The 18,926-nt window shown below is 41.1% G+C and overlaps 1 protein-coding gene across 1 annotated transcript in view; it reads right to left on the reverse strand.

The window, feature by feature from the left end:
- The window catches only part of ALK (ALK receptor tyrosine kinase), a 305,662-nt gene that overhangs the window by 41,405 nt on the left and 245,331 nt on the right, over positions 1–18,926 (reverse strand). Inside the window, exons 9-11 of the mRNA XM_030268872.4 lie at positions 18,465–18,634; positions 7,564–7,658; positions 6,074–6,217 (exon numbers count right to left, since the gene is read on the reverse strand). Coding sequence (XP_030124732.4) covers positions 6,074–6,217; positions 7,564–7,658; positions 18,465–18,634 — 409 coding nt within the window. The remainder of the gene's footprint in view (positions 1–6,073; positions 6,218–7,563; positions 7,659–18,464; positions 18,635–18,926) is intronic.

Here is an 18,926-nt window from a genome sequence, read left to right on the forward strand (position 1 = left end):
TTTGTCAAATCAAGCTGGTTTGAACCTAGTTTAAACCCACTGCCAAGCAAAACTTCAGTGATTTGAGCAAATTGCCAACCAAGCACCATGGTACTTGGCTTATTTTGGAACCTAGAGCAACGTGATAGTGAAATGCATCAGTGCTTTAAAACAATGTGTAGACAGTTTGCGTAACTTGCTGTGACAGCCTCTATTCAGACCAAAAGGCTATTTCTACTTCCAACAGAGTAAAAATCCACATTATTAAGTGCTATAAATGCTCATGTTTCAGAGGCATACGAATCCCAGTGGCTAAACTTTTGGATGCTATTAATTCTTCCTCACAGAGTCCATTTTACCTCTTCTTCTCAGGCAGATATCAAGCTTGAGACTATGACCAAGTGGAATGTTTGCTTCATCAACTTGTAAAAACTTCCACAAGCTTCCCTTGCCTGGCAATATTTGGCCAAATCAGAGGTTTACAGGAAACTGCCCACCATAATCTTCACTAACATTTGGCTGCCACTGGCACCATGGGTTGTGTGGAGAGCTGTAGATTTTACTCAGTGTATGAGCAATCTCAGTTATGCATTACCAATAAGTCCAGGGTTGGTCCATGCTGGAAGCCTGTAGGCAAAATACACTACAAGCATATATAAGAAACATGCTCAGTGAGGTAAGGATTTCAATTTTGCTTTGGGTTCTGCTCTTTAACAGTGTTCTATCAGCAGTAATTGGAGAATATTACCTTTCCCAGGATTGAATTTGCTAGAGATTAATGGGGCAGGGGTTGAAAGATGATGGTAAATGGCAGAACTAGGTTGTGCTCACAATCACAGTCCCATATCTGTTAAGTGTGCCTACAAAATGGTATTAAGGGGATATAAAATGATCATAGAAATTAGTGAGTCTTGTCAGCAATATGAGAGCCAGTTATTGAGGTATGGCTAGACTAAGAGAGGTTGGCTTTTCCACTCTTTCTAGTGTTACTATTTCTATATTTATTTTCTAAATGAGGGCAGCAGTGGAAGACTTGGATATGTCTTTCAGTTCAACAGGAGGAGCATCTGCAGTGATGACAAACATGTTTGATCGACCCTGAGTATCATTTCAAAGAAATACTCAAAAGCTTGAGTCATGCTTTAGATTTTTTTAAAGTGTTTATAAATAAGGAACACCATCAGGGCATTCTTGTAGGAAACTGTGGTCAGTGTAAGAGGGTAAGAGCACTAGTGGCTTTGGACAGCAATGAGAACACCTTGTTTCTTGCCACCTTCTGAAACCAGGCACTAACAAAGCAGCATGAACAAAAACTAATTTCTTTTCCCTTTTATGATTCACAAAGAGTCTTCCATAAAGGGTGTTAACTGATACATGCTACCAACCTTTTTTTGAAACTTTTTTTTGCTCATAATTACAAAGGATGGTAGTAATGCATGTTAAATAACAAAGACTAAGTTGGGTGGAGGTGGAAAAATTATTTAAAAACATTTTCTGAGATTTACAGCAGTTTGTGTACAATTTAAACTGCCATTCTTAAGAGTGAGTGGCTTTGAAATATAGGTCTGAAACCTGTGAATTGCCCTGTTTATTTCAAGTGCATGATTAACTCTAGAGAGCAATTATGCCAATTCAACTTTGCTAGGTTGTATCTGGTTGCATGCTGATTTTCAGCATTGCACTGTTGCTATTTTCAATCCTACAGAGAAAGCAAGTGTAAACACTGCAATAAAGAAATTCATACCTACATATTGTGAGATCCCACTGTTGTGTCTGAACATTTCCATCACTGTTCAGAATGTAACTTATGTTGGAGAGGGTGGCACTGGGCTGTTATTTACTGTGTTAATTGATGCATAATACAAAAATACAATTCTGCAGATACCTTTATTGCATTATACCAACAGTTCAGTTAGTATAATTGCATACAAAGAGCAACCAAATGTAATTTTCTTTTACTTAATACTTGCTCCACTGTCCCTTTCAGCTCCTTCATCTGATTAACTAATTTGACTGAGAGTTCTTCCGAGAAACAGCCATGGATGTACTCAAAACGGGACTCTCCCTGATGGAAAACACAAAATCTGTGCAACCACTAAATGCTGTTGGGAAGAGACTGGAGGAAAACAGTAACCCAGTGTGGGTGAGAAAATGGTTTGATGGCAGTTTGCTTGCAACAAACCAGGGCTGCACAATGGCTGGTGGATGTGCAGAGGTTAGGGGTTTTGCACACTGCACAAAATGCCAGTTTTGTACTGTGTGCCCTGACACAAATAAGTTGTCAGTGGGACAGAAGAGAAGCTGAAACATCAAAAGAGAGGCTATCCTCATGGTATTTAAAGCCTATTCAGAAGCACCAGAAATCTTTAATTAAAGCTTGATTGCTCTGTGTCTTGTTATCTCCTTTTGCCTACTGAGAATCCTATTTTGTCTCCTTCAGCTTCTGTGATAGTAATTTGTTTACCTCAAGTTCCTCATTATTGCTCACTGTATCTTTATGTGCCCGAATTTCCCATATTCTAGTCTTGTGCATAAAAGGAAATTGCATTGGTTTGATATAAATTGACTTTTTAATTGGTAGTTGAATGATAGTATGGTTTGAGGAGCTTTCAGTTTTACTTAATCTAATACCTAACCAATTTAAAACCAAAGCCAAAGTAAGCCTGGGTTTACAACAGAATAAACAGCACTCAGCCTTTTGTACAGATTTAACCATCTAGATGAAAAATCCTGGTTCCATTAAAGCTGATTCAATCTTCTGGCACATGCAGACCTTGTTACAACTGTTTTTCCAGGCTGCTTCTAGAATCAAGTTTCACCTGCAACCTTTCAGCAAGAAGATGGTATTCCAGCAAAAAACACATCAGTAGTTAATTGAAAAGGAGAGCATTTGCACTGCCCTGTGAGCATCTATCCAATGTCCACCTGGCACTGCAAGTAGCTGTGTGATTTGAAAACCACAGGAATTTTTCTGTGCTGGTCCTGGTCGTCAAGGAGCTTGAGAGAGTAACAACAACACATTAGTTGTAGAAATTTCAGGTCTTATTCTACCCAGTGTGTTCATTATCCCAGGTAAGACACTGCAGTGGGTAACACATTTCTGGAAGCTTTAGGGTGTTTGACAGCGTGGCTGGATGGTGTGTTTTGAGTCTCCAGTGTGCACGACCTGGAGCACTCTGAGCCACGACCAACAGCAGCAAGGCTGAAGAAGCAAGTCAGCAGGTACAGGGCCTGAGAACAGAGAGCACAGGGGGCTGCTGGTGCCAACCTCCACTTCTGCTGAAAATGCAGTAAAAGCAGCAGGTGTGTATATAAAGGCTGTGCTCAGATACAAAGGAGCAAGTGGAGAGCCCCTGCCCTTGGAAACAACTGAGCTTGTTGGATTTAATGTTGTGTAAACAAAGTGCTACCTGTCTTTCAGACTGTAGCTCCTGCGGCGAAGGCTGAGCTGGCCTGGGGACTTAGGGAGGGCGTTTTATTATCCTGTTGTCTCCTCAGCTTTAGGAACACAGTTCTTTGTTTTAGTAAGATTTCTTAAGAAGGAAATATTATAGTATGTGATCCATCACACAAGTCAAGGATCCTATTAACTGTAATTACTTTTAGCTGAGCTCATATTGGTCAGTGCAGTCTTTGGGACTTCAGGGTGGTGCTGATGCTGTTGGCTCACTCACACGACAGTAAATATGTGCCCATCAAAGGAAAGGCCTTCTCAGACTCAGCCCGAGGTTTCTTAAATGCATTACGGGATGCAGAAAGAAACAAGATTAAAGCCGGGTAAAATACATAGCCCAGGGACCAAACAAGCATCTGCAGTGTTTCCTGACAGCAAGCAGGGCTCAGCAACACAAAGGAAAAAGAGAATTTGGTGCTGCAGAGACCCTCAGAAATGCAATGGCTTTCACTTCAAGAAGCTGCCCTCAGCTTCTCTGTTTCTGCCCTGTCTACTCGGAGGGCACAAGGGGAGAAAATTGCTGTAGGAGTAATTTCAAACCCCAAGGGCTAGAGACAATTTTAGACAGAATATGAACAAGACCAAGGGTAAAGCCCAGAAAATAGGCAAGCTGTTTTAGACTGGAATTGCCTTGAATTTTCACCCCAAGGTCATCACAAATTATTTTAATTGCTTGAAGTACCTCAGTGACCTTCTCTTCTACCCTCATGAAATCTGATTCCCTTTATTTCTACCATCCAAGCCTTTCTCTAAATTGAATTCCTCAGATAGGACAGGGAGCAGAAGAGCTAGATGATGTCAAGTCTAGTGACAAGTAGGAAATAACAAAATTCCCACCAAAAATTACAGCCACACGATTCCTAGCCCACACACACTTTACATTAACTTTGCATCTAAAATCTAATGTTTTTTTCTGTTGCTAAAACAGTAAGTACCCTGGAAGAAAATGTATAGCTGCCTCAGGAAACTACATCACCACCTACAGAAAGTCAGCCAGAAATCCATAATCTACCCCTGCCTATAGATCCTACCATGAGATCACCGGCCCAAGGGCAATACTGAGAGCACTTAAAAGAAAACTCCACTTACAGGCAGGAAACAGAGATACAGATATTGAAGGGAGGAAGGACTTCAAAGGATTTTCAAAGAGAACATATAAAGATACTTTTGTAAATTACACCTTTGTGACAGCCCAAGCTCACACAGAGCATCTGTAATAGAGCTAAACAGAACCTTTACAGCTGAAGTGCAGCTTCACCCAGCCCAGCACCCTCTCATACAGGCTCATTGCCTCTGTCTCACTCCCTTGAGGCTCCTGACAGTGCTTCTGCACTTTTCTTGCTGTGTGATGCTCAGGGCATAATATATCAGTAAACTCCATGTGATGGCAACTCAGCTGACCCTGCAGGCTGTCCCCTCAGCCTCTGCTGCCACAGCTGGCTTCACAAGAGAGCTCAGGCAGCAGCAGCTGCCCTGCTGTGGCACCATGGAATGGGCTCATGGATCCAGCTTTTCAGAGAGGCTTTGAAGGCTCTGTGGGGCTTTTGGCCACACTGACCAGACTGCTGCCAGCATCAGAGCTAACACCATTAGTCCATGCACCTCAACAGAACACTGCAGCAGCAAAGTGAAATACAGCCAAGAAAATAAACAGATGCAAAGAACTCTTCTTAGGCAGAAGAGTGGGAGAGGAGGAGGCAGCAGGAACAAATCCTTATGCTTACTTGACAGAGCAAAGGAGGCATTTATCAACCCTGCTCTCTAACTTAAGAGGGGTGGTATTTCAAACTGGCAGGTAAGTAGCTGCCCTAAGTGAGGAGAAACAGCTGCACACGGTGCTGAGGGTTGCAGTTGTGACAAGCACTTGTCTCTCCTGCAGCCACCCCTCACTTCCATCGTCAGCCCTGCTGGCCCAGGTAGGCTGAGGCTGTGGCTGCTTGAACCACTTAGGAAGAGAGGCTGGCAAGGAGGAGGGAAGGAAGCAGATTCAAATGGAAATGGGTCTTTAAGGCCCAAAACAGATATTGTGAGTATGTGGGAAAGCCTGGGAGAGGACAGATGGGAGGGTGAAGGCAGGGATGGGAACTCTCGCATCTATTTGGCCCACACCATTACAGTTAGGTTGGAAAAAGGAGCTGAAGGGTAGGGGAGAATAAGGTAACATGAACATACAAAACTGACATTCCTAAGTCCAATACTGTACTGTTTCAAATGGACAATGAATATTTACTGAAAATGTGAGGCTGTGTTAGTTCAAACCAATTCTATATCAGCTAGAGTTGGGTGTTCAGGATAATAAATGCTAAACTCAGTAAATTTGGACACTTCACTTTGATTTCTGCCAATATTTAGATGACCGTGACACCAAACACATTTATCTTACAGTTTAAACTCACATTTTACTTCAAGTGGCCCCCTCTGGTTCTTTCACCAGCTTGCAGTCTGTTACAGTTAAAACCAAGTTACAGTTAGCAACTAAAGGTAATTTCTTTCTAGAGCATGTGTTGTTTTCTTTGTAAGGGTCTTGGGAAAAGCTCTAAACAAAGGCTTTGGGGGAAAAAAATGCATTTAGCCACATCTAAATGAAATCTGTGCTAGTTGGAAATCTCTCCTATATGATGATGCTTCTCAGACAGTTACCTGCTGGATCAGAAAAGGGGGGACTGCTGAGCTGGAGATTTCCCAGGAGCTTTTGTTCCCATCCAAACTTCTTCTGGCCACCTCTACTGGTGAGCAAATTGTTTGAGTCTGGAGTGGTACCTCGAGGTGTCTTCTCTCCACTGACTAGAAAACAAGAAATCACAGATTGGTTTATGGCTGAGGGCGACTGAGTCACTATGTAATCCAAAATTGAAGCTAAAATAAGGGCTGCAGACTTCCGTGCTGAGAATAAGAGCCTGCAGTCACAGGATATAACATTATTAAAAGAAATGGGCAGATTTACTTTCCATTCTTATTACAGAACTGAGACAAAAGGAAAATAAACAGGAATGAGTGGTAGGCAAAACATTAAGTGAAAGAAGACACAAAGCAGAAATACAGAATACAATCTTTAGCAACTGTTATAATTTTTTTTTTAGCCAGTAAAAGCAGGAGGAATTTTCTTTAATTCTATCCTAATTTTAAGATCTCTTTGAATACTGTAACTTGAGGTATATTGCACAGAACCCAAGAGGTATTACTGCATAAATGGAGAGACTCATGCCCCAGGCAATGCAAATTAACACAAAGCAGATGAAACATTCTGACTGCAGAAGTGGTTTAGAGGTGTTCAGTTCAAACAGGGCTACAGAGGTTGCAGCTTCAAGCGTAGGAGAAGAAAGGATGCACTTAAGTTCTGTTGTTCAGCCCAAGGCAGAAGTTTAATTTGTTCAGAGCAGCAATTCTCCAGCCCTCATGTAAGTTGTTGGTCTGAGGTACAGAGTGACAGATCATTGAATACATTTACAAATTAAGCAATTCAGAATGCATGAGATTATAAAAGATGAGTCAGACACAAATATTTAATAAAAATCTACATGTGCCATCAGCAGTATAAACGGGGTGTATTCTAGAGGCCAGTCAATCACAAAGCCAGGATCAGAAGCCAAATTTGTCCCCAGAGCAGTAGAGTGTGAAGATCCTAGTTTCTGATTCAGACTAAAATGCACGTCAGTCTAAATAAAATAGCCTCGTTCTAATTTAACTGGAGTATTGTGCCCAATGTTATTGCAAAGTTAGTGTCAATCACAGGATGCCTGTCTTTTCCCAGCCAGTGTCCAGCTGTCATTCATTCTGAGAACTGTCACACAGCAAACCAGGTCATGTGGAAATCCATAATCACAGACTGGCTTCTGCATCAGCCTGGCTGGACAGGTGATGGCTCTGCCTCAGCTGGAAGCTGGTCTCCCACACCCTGTGTCTCACTACACACTTATGCCAAACTGGGAAGCCACTCCCCGCTTGGCTCCAGCAGTAAGGGGTGCACCTGAATGGGGTCCTCTGCCTAAGCACAGTGATTTCTGACACAGACCTTTACCTTTCAAGAGTTTTTTGAAGATAATGGCACCCAGCCCATTCCCCACAGTTTCCAAATTTCTATTACATGTCAAATAAAAGACAAGTCGCTTGCACATAAAAGGAAAACTTACTTGTTAAATAACAGTCCAGACTAAGGGAGACATTGTCAAAAGCAATAATGGCATCAGAGCCTTCTTCCCATGAAGCGGTGATCTGAAACCAAAACCTGCACAAATTGGAAAAAATGGGATTAAATTCTGCTGAAGAACATGAGATTCAGAGCTCTTCACAATTAAAGCAGCTTTTGAATGAAGAAAAGCTTTTCACATATAAAAATATTAAATTGATTGAGAAAGCATCCTCACTCCTAACAAGGAAAGATGATCTGAGGAGGGGAGCTATACAATAATATAGGTGGATAGAATCAGAGAATATTGCCCCTCTTCCCTCCAGCAAACAACCTGAAGGAACCAGAAGTGTGTGCATGCATGTTGTCAGAAAACAAAGTCCCCTGGATTCTGGCACAAATAAAAAAATCAACCAAACAAACAGACCCCTAAGAGGTTTTATTCTCACAAGTGATTTACACCCTAAAGTGTTAAGAAAAATAAGTAGGCAGGGCTCCTGAAGTAATTTGGAGTTCCTAAAAGGAACTGACAATCAAAGGCTGAACCAATTTTAGAAAGTATTTGGGTTGACGCGCTCAGTAGGGAGCAAAGGGTGTCTAACAGCCCTGGCAGCCACAAGAGAGGAACTGACACTGGGTAGTCCACAGGAAGAGCAGAACTCATTATCTCCTTAGAGAAGCTGAGGAGGTTTTCTTTAAATCACTTCCCGATTTAAGGAAAGCTGGCTTTTGCTGGGAAGTTATGCCACTCTTACATTACCTGAAGACAGATCACTGCAAATTCACCCCCAGTGATATTACAAGTCAACAGGAAGAGCAAAAATTACCCACAACCAAATACTTCAAATCTGACAGTACATTGACCACATATTAATTTTGTGTACTCATGGATTTTGGTTTTCTCTTAGCTTGCTTAGCAAGTTCACGTTCTCTCAATGCATATCTGCCACATAAAATCATAATACTCTGCTTAGGAAAGAGAAAAATTCTGAAAGCAGCCAACCATAGCTCAGCAGTCAGATAAAATGCTCAGAGGTTGCATCAGGACTATAAAAACATGAAATGATCACATGATGTAGAACAAGCTGCAAGTGAATATGAAATATTATTTAAACTTCATTCTCTGTTGTATCTTGATATTTTATACCAGCAGAAGTTAAACCATTTGTGGGTCTCTTTAATATAGATCTATTGCTGGTGCTTCCTGTTCTATGTTTTAGAGATAAATGCTCAGTCAGAATGTGAATTCTTGCAGGTGTTTTAGTTCAGACGAGAAAATGATGACAGAACAAGGTATTTTTGAGGGGCACCCCTATTTATTTCAAAAGGCTTTAGAAATCCTGTCCCTTCCTTGCAGCAAGGATCCAAACACTGGCAGATTTTTTTTTCTTCTCACAGATTCTAGTCCTTTCTGCAAGGCATTGGGTCTAAAATATTTTCTCTCACCTTTGTGTAGGTTATTAGCATTGTTATATTAGTCTTGGTGATTCCTACTGTTTTTAAGTACTACCTCTGTCCTTTACCAGCAAGTCAACCTCAAAACCAAAATTCCAGTGAAGCTGCCCTGGTCATGTGCATATTTACTGTGGGACAGAATATTCCTGTGTTTTCAATGTGGATTTTGACTGAGACTCCTGACTCTGTCAGCAAATGCACCCAACTTCCACACTGTTCTCCAACGCAGGACAGCTTTCCAGAGGGGACAATGAGGTTTGGCAAAAGCTAAAACAGACCCCAGGGGTATTTGTGAGGATATTTTGAGGATATGTAGATTGGAGTGCCATCGTCTTCTGCAACTGGTATTCTTGCTAAGCTACAGCTGGGCACAGAGTCAGAAAAGCTGACACAACCAAAGCAAAAACTTAAACCAGGAAAACTCCTGTCAGCCTCCAAAAGGTGCAAAGGGTTTAGAACACACCACTGTTCAGTCACAACAGAAAAGATTTCTATAGTTATGATGTTCCTCCTTCTTTATTTCTGGTAAAGAAAAGCAATGATGTTCCAACACTGAAATTTCTCACTCCTTGGAAAGATGCCTTGCACATATGGAGAGAATTCTCTAACACTGGCTTTTTATGTTCTAAAGACATGAGCAGCTGCCATGAAAGAGCAGGTGACTGACACAAATAATAGTGGATATGGTGATGGAAAAGTATCCCTAGCATCAAAGGCAACTCCAAATTGCAAGACACAATTTTCCTTGCTAAATCTTTATCAGCTCAAAAAGCAGCAGCTCCATCCATACAAGTCTGAATACCACAAAGGCATATTTTTAATCTTCCCAAATCCATAAAAAGTGCAACTGCAGCCTGATGCTGCTAGCAGTCTCACAGTTCTTAGTTGGGATACCTGAAACCCCTTGTGGGTATGTCTAGGAGGAGAACAGAAGGGAACATAAAATCCTTGGATATTAAATTGGCTTCTGACTGAATTGGCTGCCTTCCCCCTGCCTCCCTCCCTCATTTACTCTACAGCTGATATCCCACAACACTTCAAATGAAATTACAGGCTCTAGCATAAACATTAGCTGTTCAGTTTGAGACATGCCATACAAGACTTGAACAAAAGCTGTTGGACACATACAGTGGGCTCTGAATCTACTTTTTCCTACAAGTCTCAGTGGCAGCAGCAGAGGTGATTGAACTGTGTGTGAAACAGGTCCTAAAGTGCCACAGGTCACATTCTGGTGTGTTATAGAGCACCAGCACCTACCTCAGGCTGGAAAACACAGACTGTAGCTCAGCAGAAGCTTCTCCTTCCCTGTTGTGTGCTGCTGAAACGCCAAGGAAGAGGTAGGGTGGAACCTGGCTCAGCTGCACACCCGTGTGAAAATCAGTGCCCTGCACACAGTGACCATTGGTGCTGCATTGAAGGGATCAACTCTGGTGCATTCAAGCCTCAGCCTATTTCCTCAGGGTGCACACTGAATGCCACTTGCACACAGGGACACTGATGTGAATTTATTTTTGTAAGGTGTTAAACTGAGGCAGCAAAATTAATTACACAGACAAAGAAGCAATTGCTCTCTTTCAGCTTTTCCCTCCCGTGCTGCAGACTTTAGTTCAGGAAGCATAAGAGACAGATACTTCATGAAAGACCACAATGCACCTTCTTTCTGCCTCCAGGCAATGAAGCACTTCTAAAAATATCTTCAGGCAATTTCCTAAGGTTCATGCCCCAAGGTGTTACGCACTGATGCACTTTCCATGTCGTGCCTCTTCAATCAATAAAGGGTTGTTCTTATGAGAATTATCAAATGTTCAGCTCCTAAGACCTTGAAGGCATGATACAAACCAGTATTTCAGTTGTTGAAGGGAGTGCCTTGTAATATGCCCATATCAGAACGTAACAGGGCGCTTTTTACTTTTATTTACAGTTCGTTCAAGTTAAGAGACAGCCTCGCTGATTTCACCTGCAGGAACACCGGAACCAGAACTCTTGAGAAATTTTCACAAGTTCATCAGGGATAAAAAAAATTTACAGGAATGCCTCCAAAATACAAAAATTCTGTGAATGCTAAACAGTATTAGGACCATCAGCGCTGCTTGGGTTGCCTATTAATCTTATTTTTTGCTAACACGAAAGCAATTTCAGTACAAACCTTCTCTTGAGACCAGCATTTCTGCAACAAATAGTTCATCATTTTATCTCCCCTTGTTTAATGCCACTATTAATTTAGAAATACTATGTCTTTCAAATTCCATTGAAAAAACATCATCAGTTAACCAACATTTCAATCATTAGCTTTGGTGGCTTTAGCTTAATGGGCTAATTAAGGGAAATTTAATCAAAACTCAAGATGGAAATGTCACACATCAGTGAGATGGAAAAAACCCCACAGACAATCTCATTCCCTTGCTCCCTCTCTCTCTCTTTTTTTTTTTTTTTTTTTTTTCTGTTTGATCGCTGAAATCAATGAAATAACTCGCTCTGACTTTGGTGGGAGCTGACACTGGAGCAGCAGCAGCAGCAGCCATTACTGCAGTGGCTCAGGACAATGCTGAGGTGACAATCAGCACAAACTGCTGCTTGTGCACAGATCAGAGAGGGGCAACGCTGCCTGCACACCCTGCATCCGCACTGGCCCCAGCACAGCACTGAGACTGGTCCACAGCCATGCACAGACACACCCACTGCAAACACAGATGCTGCAGTGAATGGCCAGGAAAGAATATTCCTGAAGGCAATTATACAGGAGCAGCCACATTACTGCTGGCAAGTTTGTCATGTCTTTGTGGCTTAATAAATCCCTGCAACTTCTTCACAGGGAAGCCAGAGCCTCATCAGATAAGTCTGTTTTTGTAAGCGAGATTTCTTCACAGGAATGAAAGTATGGCAGCTATGAAACACTTTAAGGACTTGGATATTAGAAAAATTACGACTTGAGGACTGGTGGAAATGACTTCTTAACTGTCTCCTTTTGCCCTGCTCAACCTGGAGCACAGAAAGAAAGAGGATTCCTTAGATGTATGACAATTGGGAAGTACAAGTTACACCCTGCAGAGCTGAGTGTTAGCTGAGCTGCGAAAGCAAAAACATACAAAGGCCTTTTTAAAAGAAATTCTGTTTGAGGCAAATGCTGTACCAGGGAGACACCCTCCCTCTCCTCCTTTCAATCTCCTCTCTGGGGAACATCAGCTCCTCTGTTTGAAGGATACAAATTTTACATGCATTCAAAAACCACTCAAGGGTGACCGCTGCTCAAATATTTCAGTCATAGATAAGAAATGACACAAAATGAGCTTTTTTTGGTTTGTATCTTTGGTCCCATCTGTGAAATATCAATCCAGATGAACAGTTCTCTGAAAGCATAATTTAACTCAGTTAAACCTAACCAAAACAGGGCAACATCAAAGATTCTGGTCTGTAATCTTTGCTGCTCCTCAGGTTTTTTGAATCTTGGATTTTATTTCAGTGTGGTCAGTATTTGAGCTTTGTCACATCACCCTGGGTTTTCTGTTCAGCTTTTTCTTTTTGATTACTTTTTTTCCTTGATTCTAACAGAAGACTGGTTCTCCCCAAGATACTTGGGGCTTATTAGAGAGGGAAATGCAGAATTAAAAGCGTGAGAATGTATTTACAGCTATGTTGGTATAGCCTCCATGAGGACAAACCCTTTTGCTCACATCATCTATCCCTACATCTTCATTACATAGAAATATTAGGTTTTGCATGTATTCTATCTTCTTCTGATGAAAGGGAAATGACAAACCCATTCTCATTGCATTGAAGATCTCTGCAAGCTGATTTTGTGCAAATTCTGCAGCTCCCTCCCTTCAGTAACTACTCTGAATTTCACCTAAATATTGTCACTGGATCATACAGACTGTTCAGGTTTTCATTATCCAGATGCAGGCAGCTGCCTTCATGCCATTATTTTAGAAAGCCTCATAATCATTATTTTTTTTTTCTTTTGATCATAAAAGACAGGGATTATTAACCAAGATTGAACGTTAATCTCCTCTGTACTCAGTCCCCCATGCAGCGACACGAACACAGCGTGTCTGTATGTACAAACCTCATTTTATAACTGCTAATGTTTTGCCTCTGATGGAGATGATTTCTCTCCCTACCTAGCTAAAATAATTACAGCTGAACCTGCTTGAGACCAAGGTTTTCACAGAATGGAGAAATTTCGGGTCACTAACCCTTATTACATTCGGGTTCCCATTAACTTCTCTGTTACAAATGATGCATTGTTAGCTCACTTCACAAAGGAATACTCACTATTTGGGATAAAAGACACATTTAGAGGAAATAAGATTATTTGGAGAAATACAAGCATGTTAGCCAAACTCAGTTACAGTGACAGAATTGCCATGCAGGAAGTTACTTAATAGGCAGTAATACAGATTGAGATTCAAAGGTGTTATTAAAGACAACTATGCATGTACAAAATCTGTCTCAGGTACTCTGCACACACTGTCACCAAAACCTCCTTTTCAGATGCACAGGACAACATTTTCAGAATAACTCTTTCAGAAGGAGGACAGCCACAGACAGACATAATTAATGCTAGAGGGCAGGAGAGCAGTGATCTGGTCTCACGGCTTTTAACAAAGTAATGTGTGGCCACTTCAGGGCAACACAGCCTGGGCTTGTAGGGTGGATGTTAGACAGGCTGAAGAGATCTGTGTGCAGATGTGACCAATTAATATACATCCACAGAATATTCTGTGAATTAATATATACACGGTAAATGTATAGGCAGACACATGACTAGCTTGTGTGCAGGGTCCCCGTTTCTTCTTAGAGAAAGGGAAGAAAATTCAGGAATAACATGAGATAAACAGGCCCCTGGGTCAAAAATATTGCCTAGAACCTTCCTTTTCCTTTATTTCCAAATGGAAAAAATGGCACTCGGAAATTTATAAATAAATTCTGAAAGGAGTGAGAGGGAAAGACAGAATTGCTCTGTCTTTCAAGAAAAATTACTGGACAAGAAGAGTGCTTAGCCTCAGCTGGTGGAGATAGACGGGTATGGGATGAGACCATTTCTTTTTACTGCTGCAATGAGAGAGAGGCTCCCCTGGTGCTGTAGCTGCCATTGAGAGCAGAGCTGCTGAGGCAGCCAGACAGAGCAGACAATCTCACTCCCATGGACTGAAAGGGAATCCCACATGGATATGGAAACCAAAACCTAACGAGAACCAGTGCAGTTTGTAAAAACCCAGCAAGTCAGCAAAATTGGAATAGGTAACGAAGCTAGTTAAACCAAAATAGAAAGTGCAGTAGTTGGGACATGAATTCTGACTTGTTTGCAAGAGAATATTACTCTCTGAGGTAACTGCTGTCTGTAGGCCTTTCTGCTTTCTTCTTCAGGAAGCTCTCATCCTTACCCAGCCTTCCAGGTAAGTCACCTTACTGATCCCTTCCAACATAATAAAATTCTGTGTTCAGGAGAAGGTCATAAGCAAGAAAATAATTTTGAAGTTCTCTGAGCACTATGGGACCAAAAGAAAATTGGTTTTTCACTTTCTGAACATGCTTCCCTGCTAGAAGGACATGACCTGGGCTTGCTATCAGTGACAAGGCAAATGGCGCTGCTATTCATGACTGAAAATTTAATTTCTACAAACCTCCTCTTATTCCTTCCTCCATCTGGCCACTACTAATAAAGACTGGATAAAAATTTAGATGTTGTAATGCCAAAAAAAATTGAACTCAAGAAGAAAGGAAACCAAAGAAACCTTTCTAGCTAGTAAACACATTTAAATTCTTTTTATATTTCCACACAGTCTTCTTCTGTCATGAGACTGCACTGAGGTGGGACAGCTTACTATTAATATTAGATACTGAATTTACCAGATTCCCCTTACAGAGGTTACAGTGAAATCTTTTTAAAGAAAAGGACAGGGTTAGTAAGAGAATAGAGGCCTTAAAAGTCCAGAGCTAGGCTGGGCTGGGTTGGCTCACATGGAATCGACTTCCAGGCAACTTCAGCCAGGTGGTGGAAGATCTCCGAGAACTTTTAGTCTACATGCTGCTGCACATGGCTGGCCTCAGCTTCATCAAGGGAGCAAAAATCAAGAGATTTAGAACTTGTTTCTAAAAGCATTAATTTTCCAGTCAGGCTTCAGCCTATTAGAGTTAATCCTTTTCCACCTCTCATGCTGCGTAGCAAACAGTTTCTAAGTGTTGGTGATAATGAGCACCAGCCTAGAGCAAGCTCCAGAGAATCACTTAGTTACATGTGATTGTATTTTATCTGTGTGCTGTACCTCGACCACACTGTTTAACTAACAGAATGTCTAATTATTAGCTACACAAATCACTCATCTTCAATTACATCAGGCTTCTGTTTGCTCTTGCTGTCACATTCCCACAATATTATCATTACTAAAATTTAAATTCACATGTATTAACTAAAAGCAAATATATTCAAAAAGCAAGCCCAAACTACCAGCTACAACATAGTTTTCAAGACTGTTTCCTACTTGCATTTCTGTGAAGTTAAAAAAGAACAATCCTTGACAGGTTCATCACTTTTCACTGGAAAACAAATAGTAATTTTCCATCAAGTAAAACAATCTTACAATAAGATGCTTCTCTACTCTACCCTCAATCCAAATGTTGTAGTATTGCACTAATGTGTAAATTCCAGTAAGTACAAATAACCATTTCTCTAGCTTTCACTAATTTATGCAGATTATTTGATTTGCAGATAATCTCTTTAGAGAGAGGTAAGTGGCTCTACAGGGGATAACAAATCACAGCAAGGATTGTTCATTCATGTTGAGTATATCTCACTGGCAACTTAAAATGCAGCCCCGCTGGAGGTGCTGCCTTTCACCTCTGGTAGACAAAACCTGTTAGTCCAACAATGTAAGGAGTTGGATGGCTGTCTTCTTTAGTTGTAGCTGCTTTGATGGCACATCCTTGACCAGGCCCTTGGCCCTTCCTCCCCCATGCACCGTGCATTTGGAATTGGGTTACAACTCTCTTCATCAACTCTGTTGATCAACACGACGCATGAGCTCTCAGGATTGTTCTGCTAACATCTGCCAGAGCAAAAGCAGGTAGGTAGCTTCAGGAAGATGTAAAGTGCCAGCACCTCAGCTTCTTTCAAGTCCATGCAGAAGAGGTAAGACCTCACACAGGGTGAAATTATGATTGCATGTGTCCGAGGTTGCCCAGGCTAACACAGAGCTGGAAATCTACCATCCCTCAGTCACAATTTTACTTCTTTGTCTTACTCCTCCCTCTTTTCTCTTATTGCCAATTCACCTGAAATGTTCTAGCTATGATTTTCTGCCAAAGTATAATTTCTCCCAACAGCCTGAGGGATATCAAACATTTAAGAAATGTCTGTTTCTAAAGATAGAGCTGATCTAATTTCTTGGAAGTCTTCCTAATGACTCTTTGAAGTGCTGTAAGCCAAACATGGAAATTATGGCTAAGCAGCTTTAAAACAAGCATGCTTTTGAGCAGTTTTAGAGTGTGTTATCTTGTTATTAATAACACTTTCCATTCAGTTTCCCAGTCACAATAGAATGTGCTTAAATTTTGTGTGAAACTGGCACTCTGGTGTGCTTTACTCGAGAGCTTTACTTCTGAGGTGATTTAAACTTTCAGCTCCTCCTGTATGAATATCTGCAACATCGTGGTTGTAACATAGACTCTCACAGCTTCTGACATAGGAACTACTTAGAAAAAGACAGACACAGCAAACTTTCAGCAGCACCAGCACTGTGTTCAATTAACTACATCTTACAGTTCAATAAAACTATAATTTATCTTCATTTATATACTGGAGTCTCACCAGTACCATTTTGGTGCATACTTCCATAGAATTCCTTCCTAATCTGTAAAGCAGTCCAGATTTCCTAAGAAACAGATTTTGAGACGGTAAGAAAGATACTTGCAGTATTTCCAAGTCTCTTCTTTCTTCACAGGAAGGATTGGTTTCAATTAAATCAATCTTAGAAGAAAAATTCATTAACATAGAGCAGTTTCTGTGAATAAATAAGGCCAAGAACTTTTCAAGAGACACCAAAACTTCAAAGCTTTCCTTGCTTATGTCTTAACCTCCAACAAACTCCCTTCCTTCAGGGAACCCATCTGTCTTTCTCTGTAAGCAATGGGGAAGTAAACGTGTCAGCACCTTGTACATAACAGTCAGCACTGTGTTATCAGCTGAATCCATGATTTCTCATGAAGCACCACTAGCCTGACTCCTAAGATCAAAGTGTTCTCTGCCTGACTGTGCAAGCAGAGAGAATTTAAAGGAAAGCAATAGTACAAGGGTACAGAATAATTCAGGTACAAAACATTCCCCTGGCAACACTAGGAAATAAATCACATAAATAATAATAGCAAAATAAACCATTCTTCAAAGGAAACAGAGCTGAAGGGAATGAAGCAACCAGGTATTTTTACAAATGGTGCTTTACCAGTGGCTGCAAAATAAGGTTAATGCTGGCATTTTTTAAATCTTCGATGCACACATATTAATTATACATTCAGGACCAAAGCATTGGCAGTGTCCTTGCTGTATTTGCAGCCTATGTGCATCCCCAAGTACCAGAAAGATAAAAGACGTTTTCATATAATGTTTGTTCAAAGTTCTGAGAAGGCAAACTACCCCTTAATGAAATCCATTATTTCTAGGGCACAGGTTTCCAAAAAGACAAGGGACACCAGTGCTCATGACACAGATGGTAGATGCATCTTGCAGCCTAAGGGGCAGGGCAGCAGGAGGTGAAGTATGTCTGTGCCTTCTCTAGAAACATCACACATTAAAAGTAAACACTGGAAGAGAGTATTCTCTTAAAGACAACTGGCAAGAAACAGCTAAAACAATACTCTAAATAAACATCTGCTACTGGAGAAACCTTCTATGCTTAAAGCCAGAATAGAGCCATGACTGGCACAGCCCTTTATCAGGGTGAGCTTCTGCTACAGCTAACACAATGGATGATCCATCAGATGGATTCTTGTCTGATTCTGCAGCAGGCCCTTTTCCCACCTCTTCATCCTCAGAGCAAGACACATTGACCACCAGGGGCTTTGCTACCCAGCAAAAATATCAGCTATGGAGCTCACATCCAACTCTAGCAAACCACAAGAGAGCACCACACGTGCAACAGAACACAGCATGCAAGACAGTGGTTCCCAGTCAATGAAATGGAGACACAGAAGTTCAAGCACCTTGCTATAGACTACCCATGGAATCAGTTTTTGAACCAAGACTTTGACTTGGGAGTTGCAAAAGTGTGTGTTTTGGCCAAAATAGTCAGTTATTCTGCAGTCATTGTCTGCTTCCAACAGAAGATTGTCCTCACAGAGGACAAAGCATTTCTGCTTGAGAGAACAGCTTCCAGGAGCAATGCTGGCCATTTTCATCACTGGGTACTTAGTGCTGACAGGACTGATCATCATGCAGGATAATGAGAAGACTCATACCTATCCAGTATCTCTGGGAGAGGTAAGATCATCCACTGCCATATTCCCAAACCCGCGCTGTTCTCGGAGTGCCAGAACGTCCAGCTCTGCTCCTTTCCTGTCTTGTTCTCGACCAGCACCAGGGATACATTTCCCAGCAAGACACCCTGGATGAGCCATGACATTCGTAGCTAGAATAAATGGAACATATGAGATTAAACATCACAAACTTTATTCAGAAGTTAACAAAGTTCTTAATTGTTCTTTCCTTGCTTTCCAGTCACCAAAAAAGTTGATTTTCCCATCCTTATATAATCCCTTTAGGAAATTCCACAGATGTGGAAGCCTGTGATACTCAGTATATGCTATTAAAAATTGAAACTACTGGCCCTTTTTGTTTTCTCTTTATAAAGTTGAGTCTAAACAGTCCTTTTTAATTTTCACATATGTGGCTAATTTTACAGGGATAAGATAATACCTCTG

Source organism: Taeniopygia guttata, chromosome 3 (assembly GCF_048771995.1).
Source record: "Taeniopygia guttata chromosome 3, bTaeGut7.mat, whole genome shotgun sequence".
Taxonomy (NCBI): Eukaryota; Metazoa; Chordata; class Aves; order Passeriformes; family Estrildidae; genus Taeniopygia; species Taeniopygia guttata.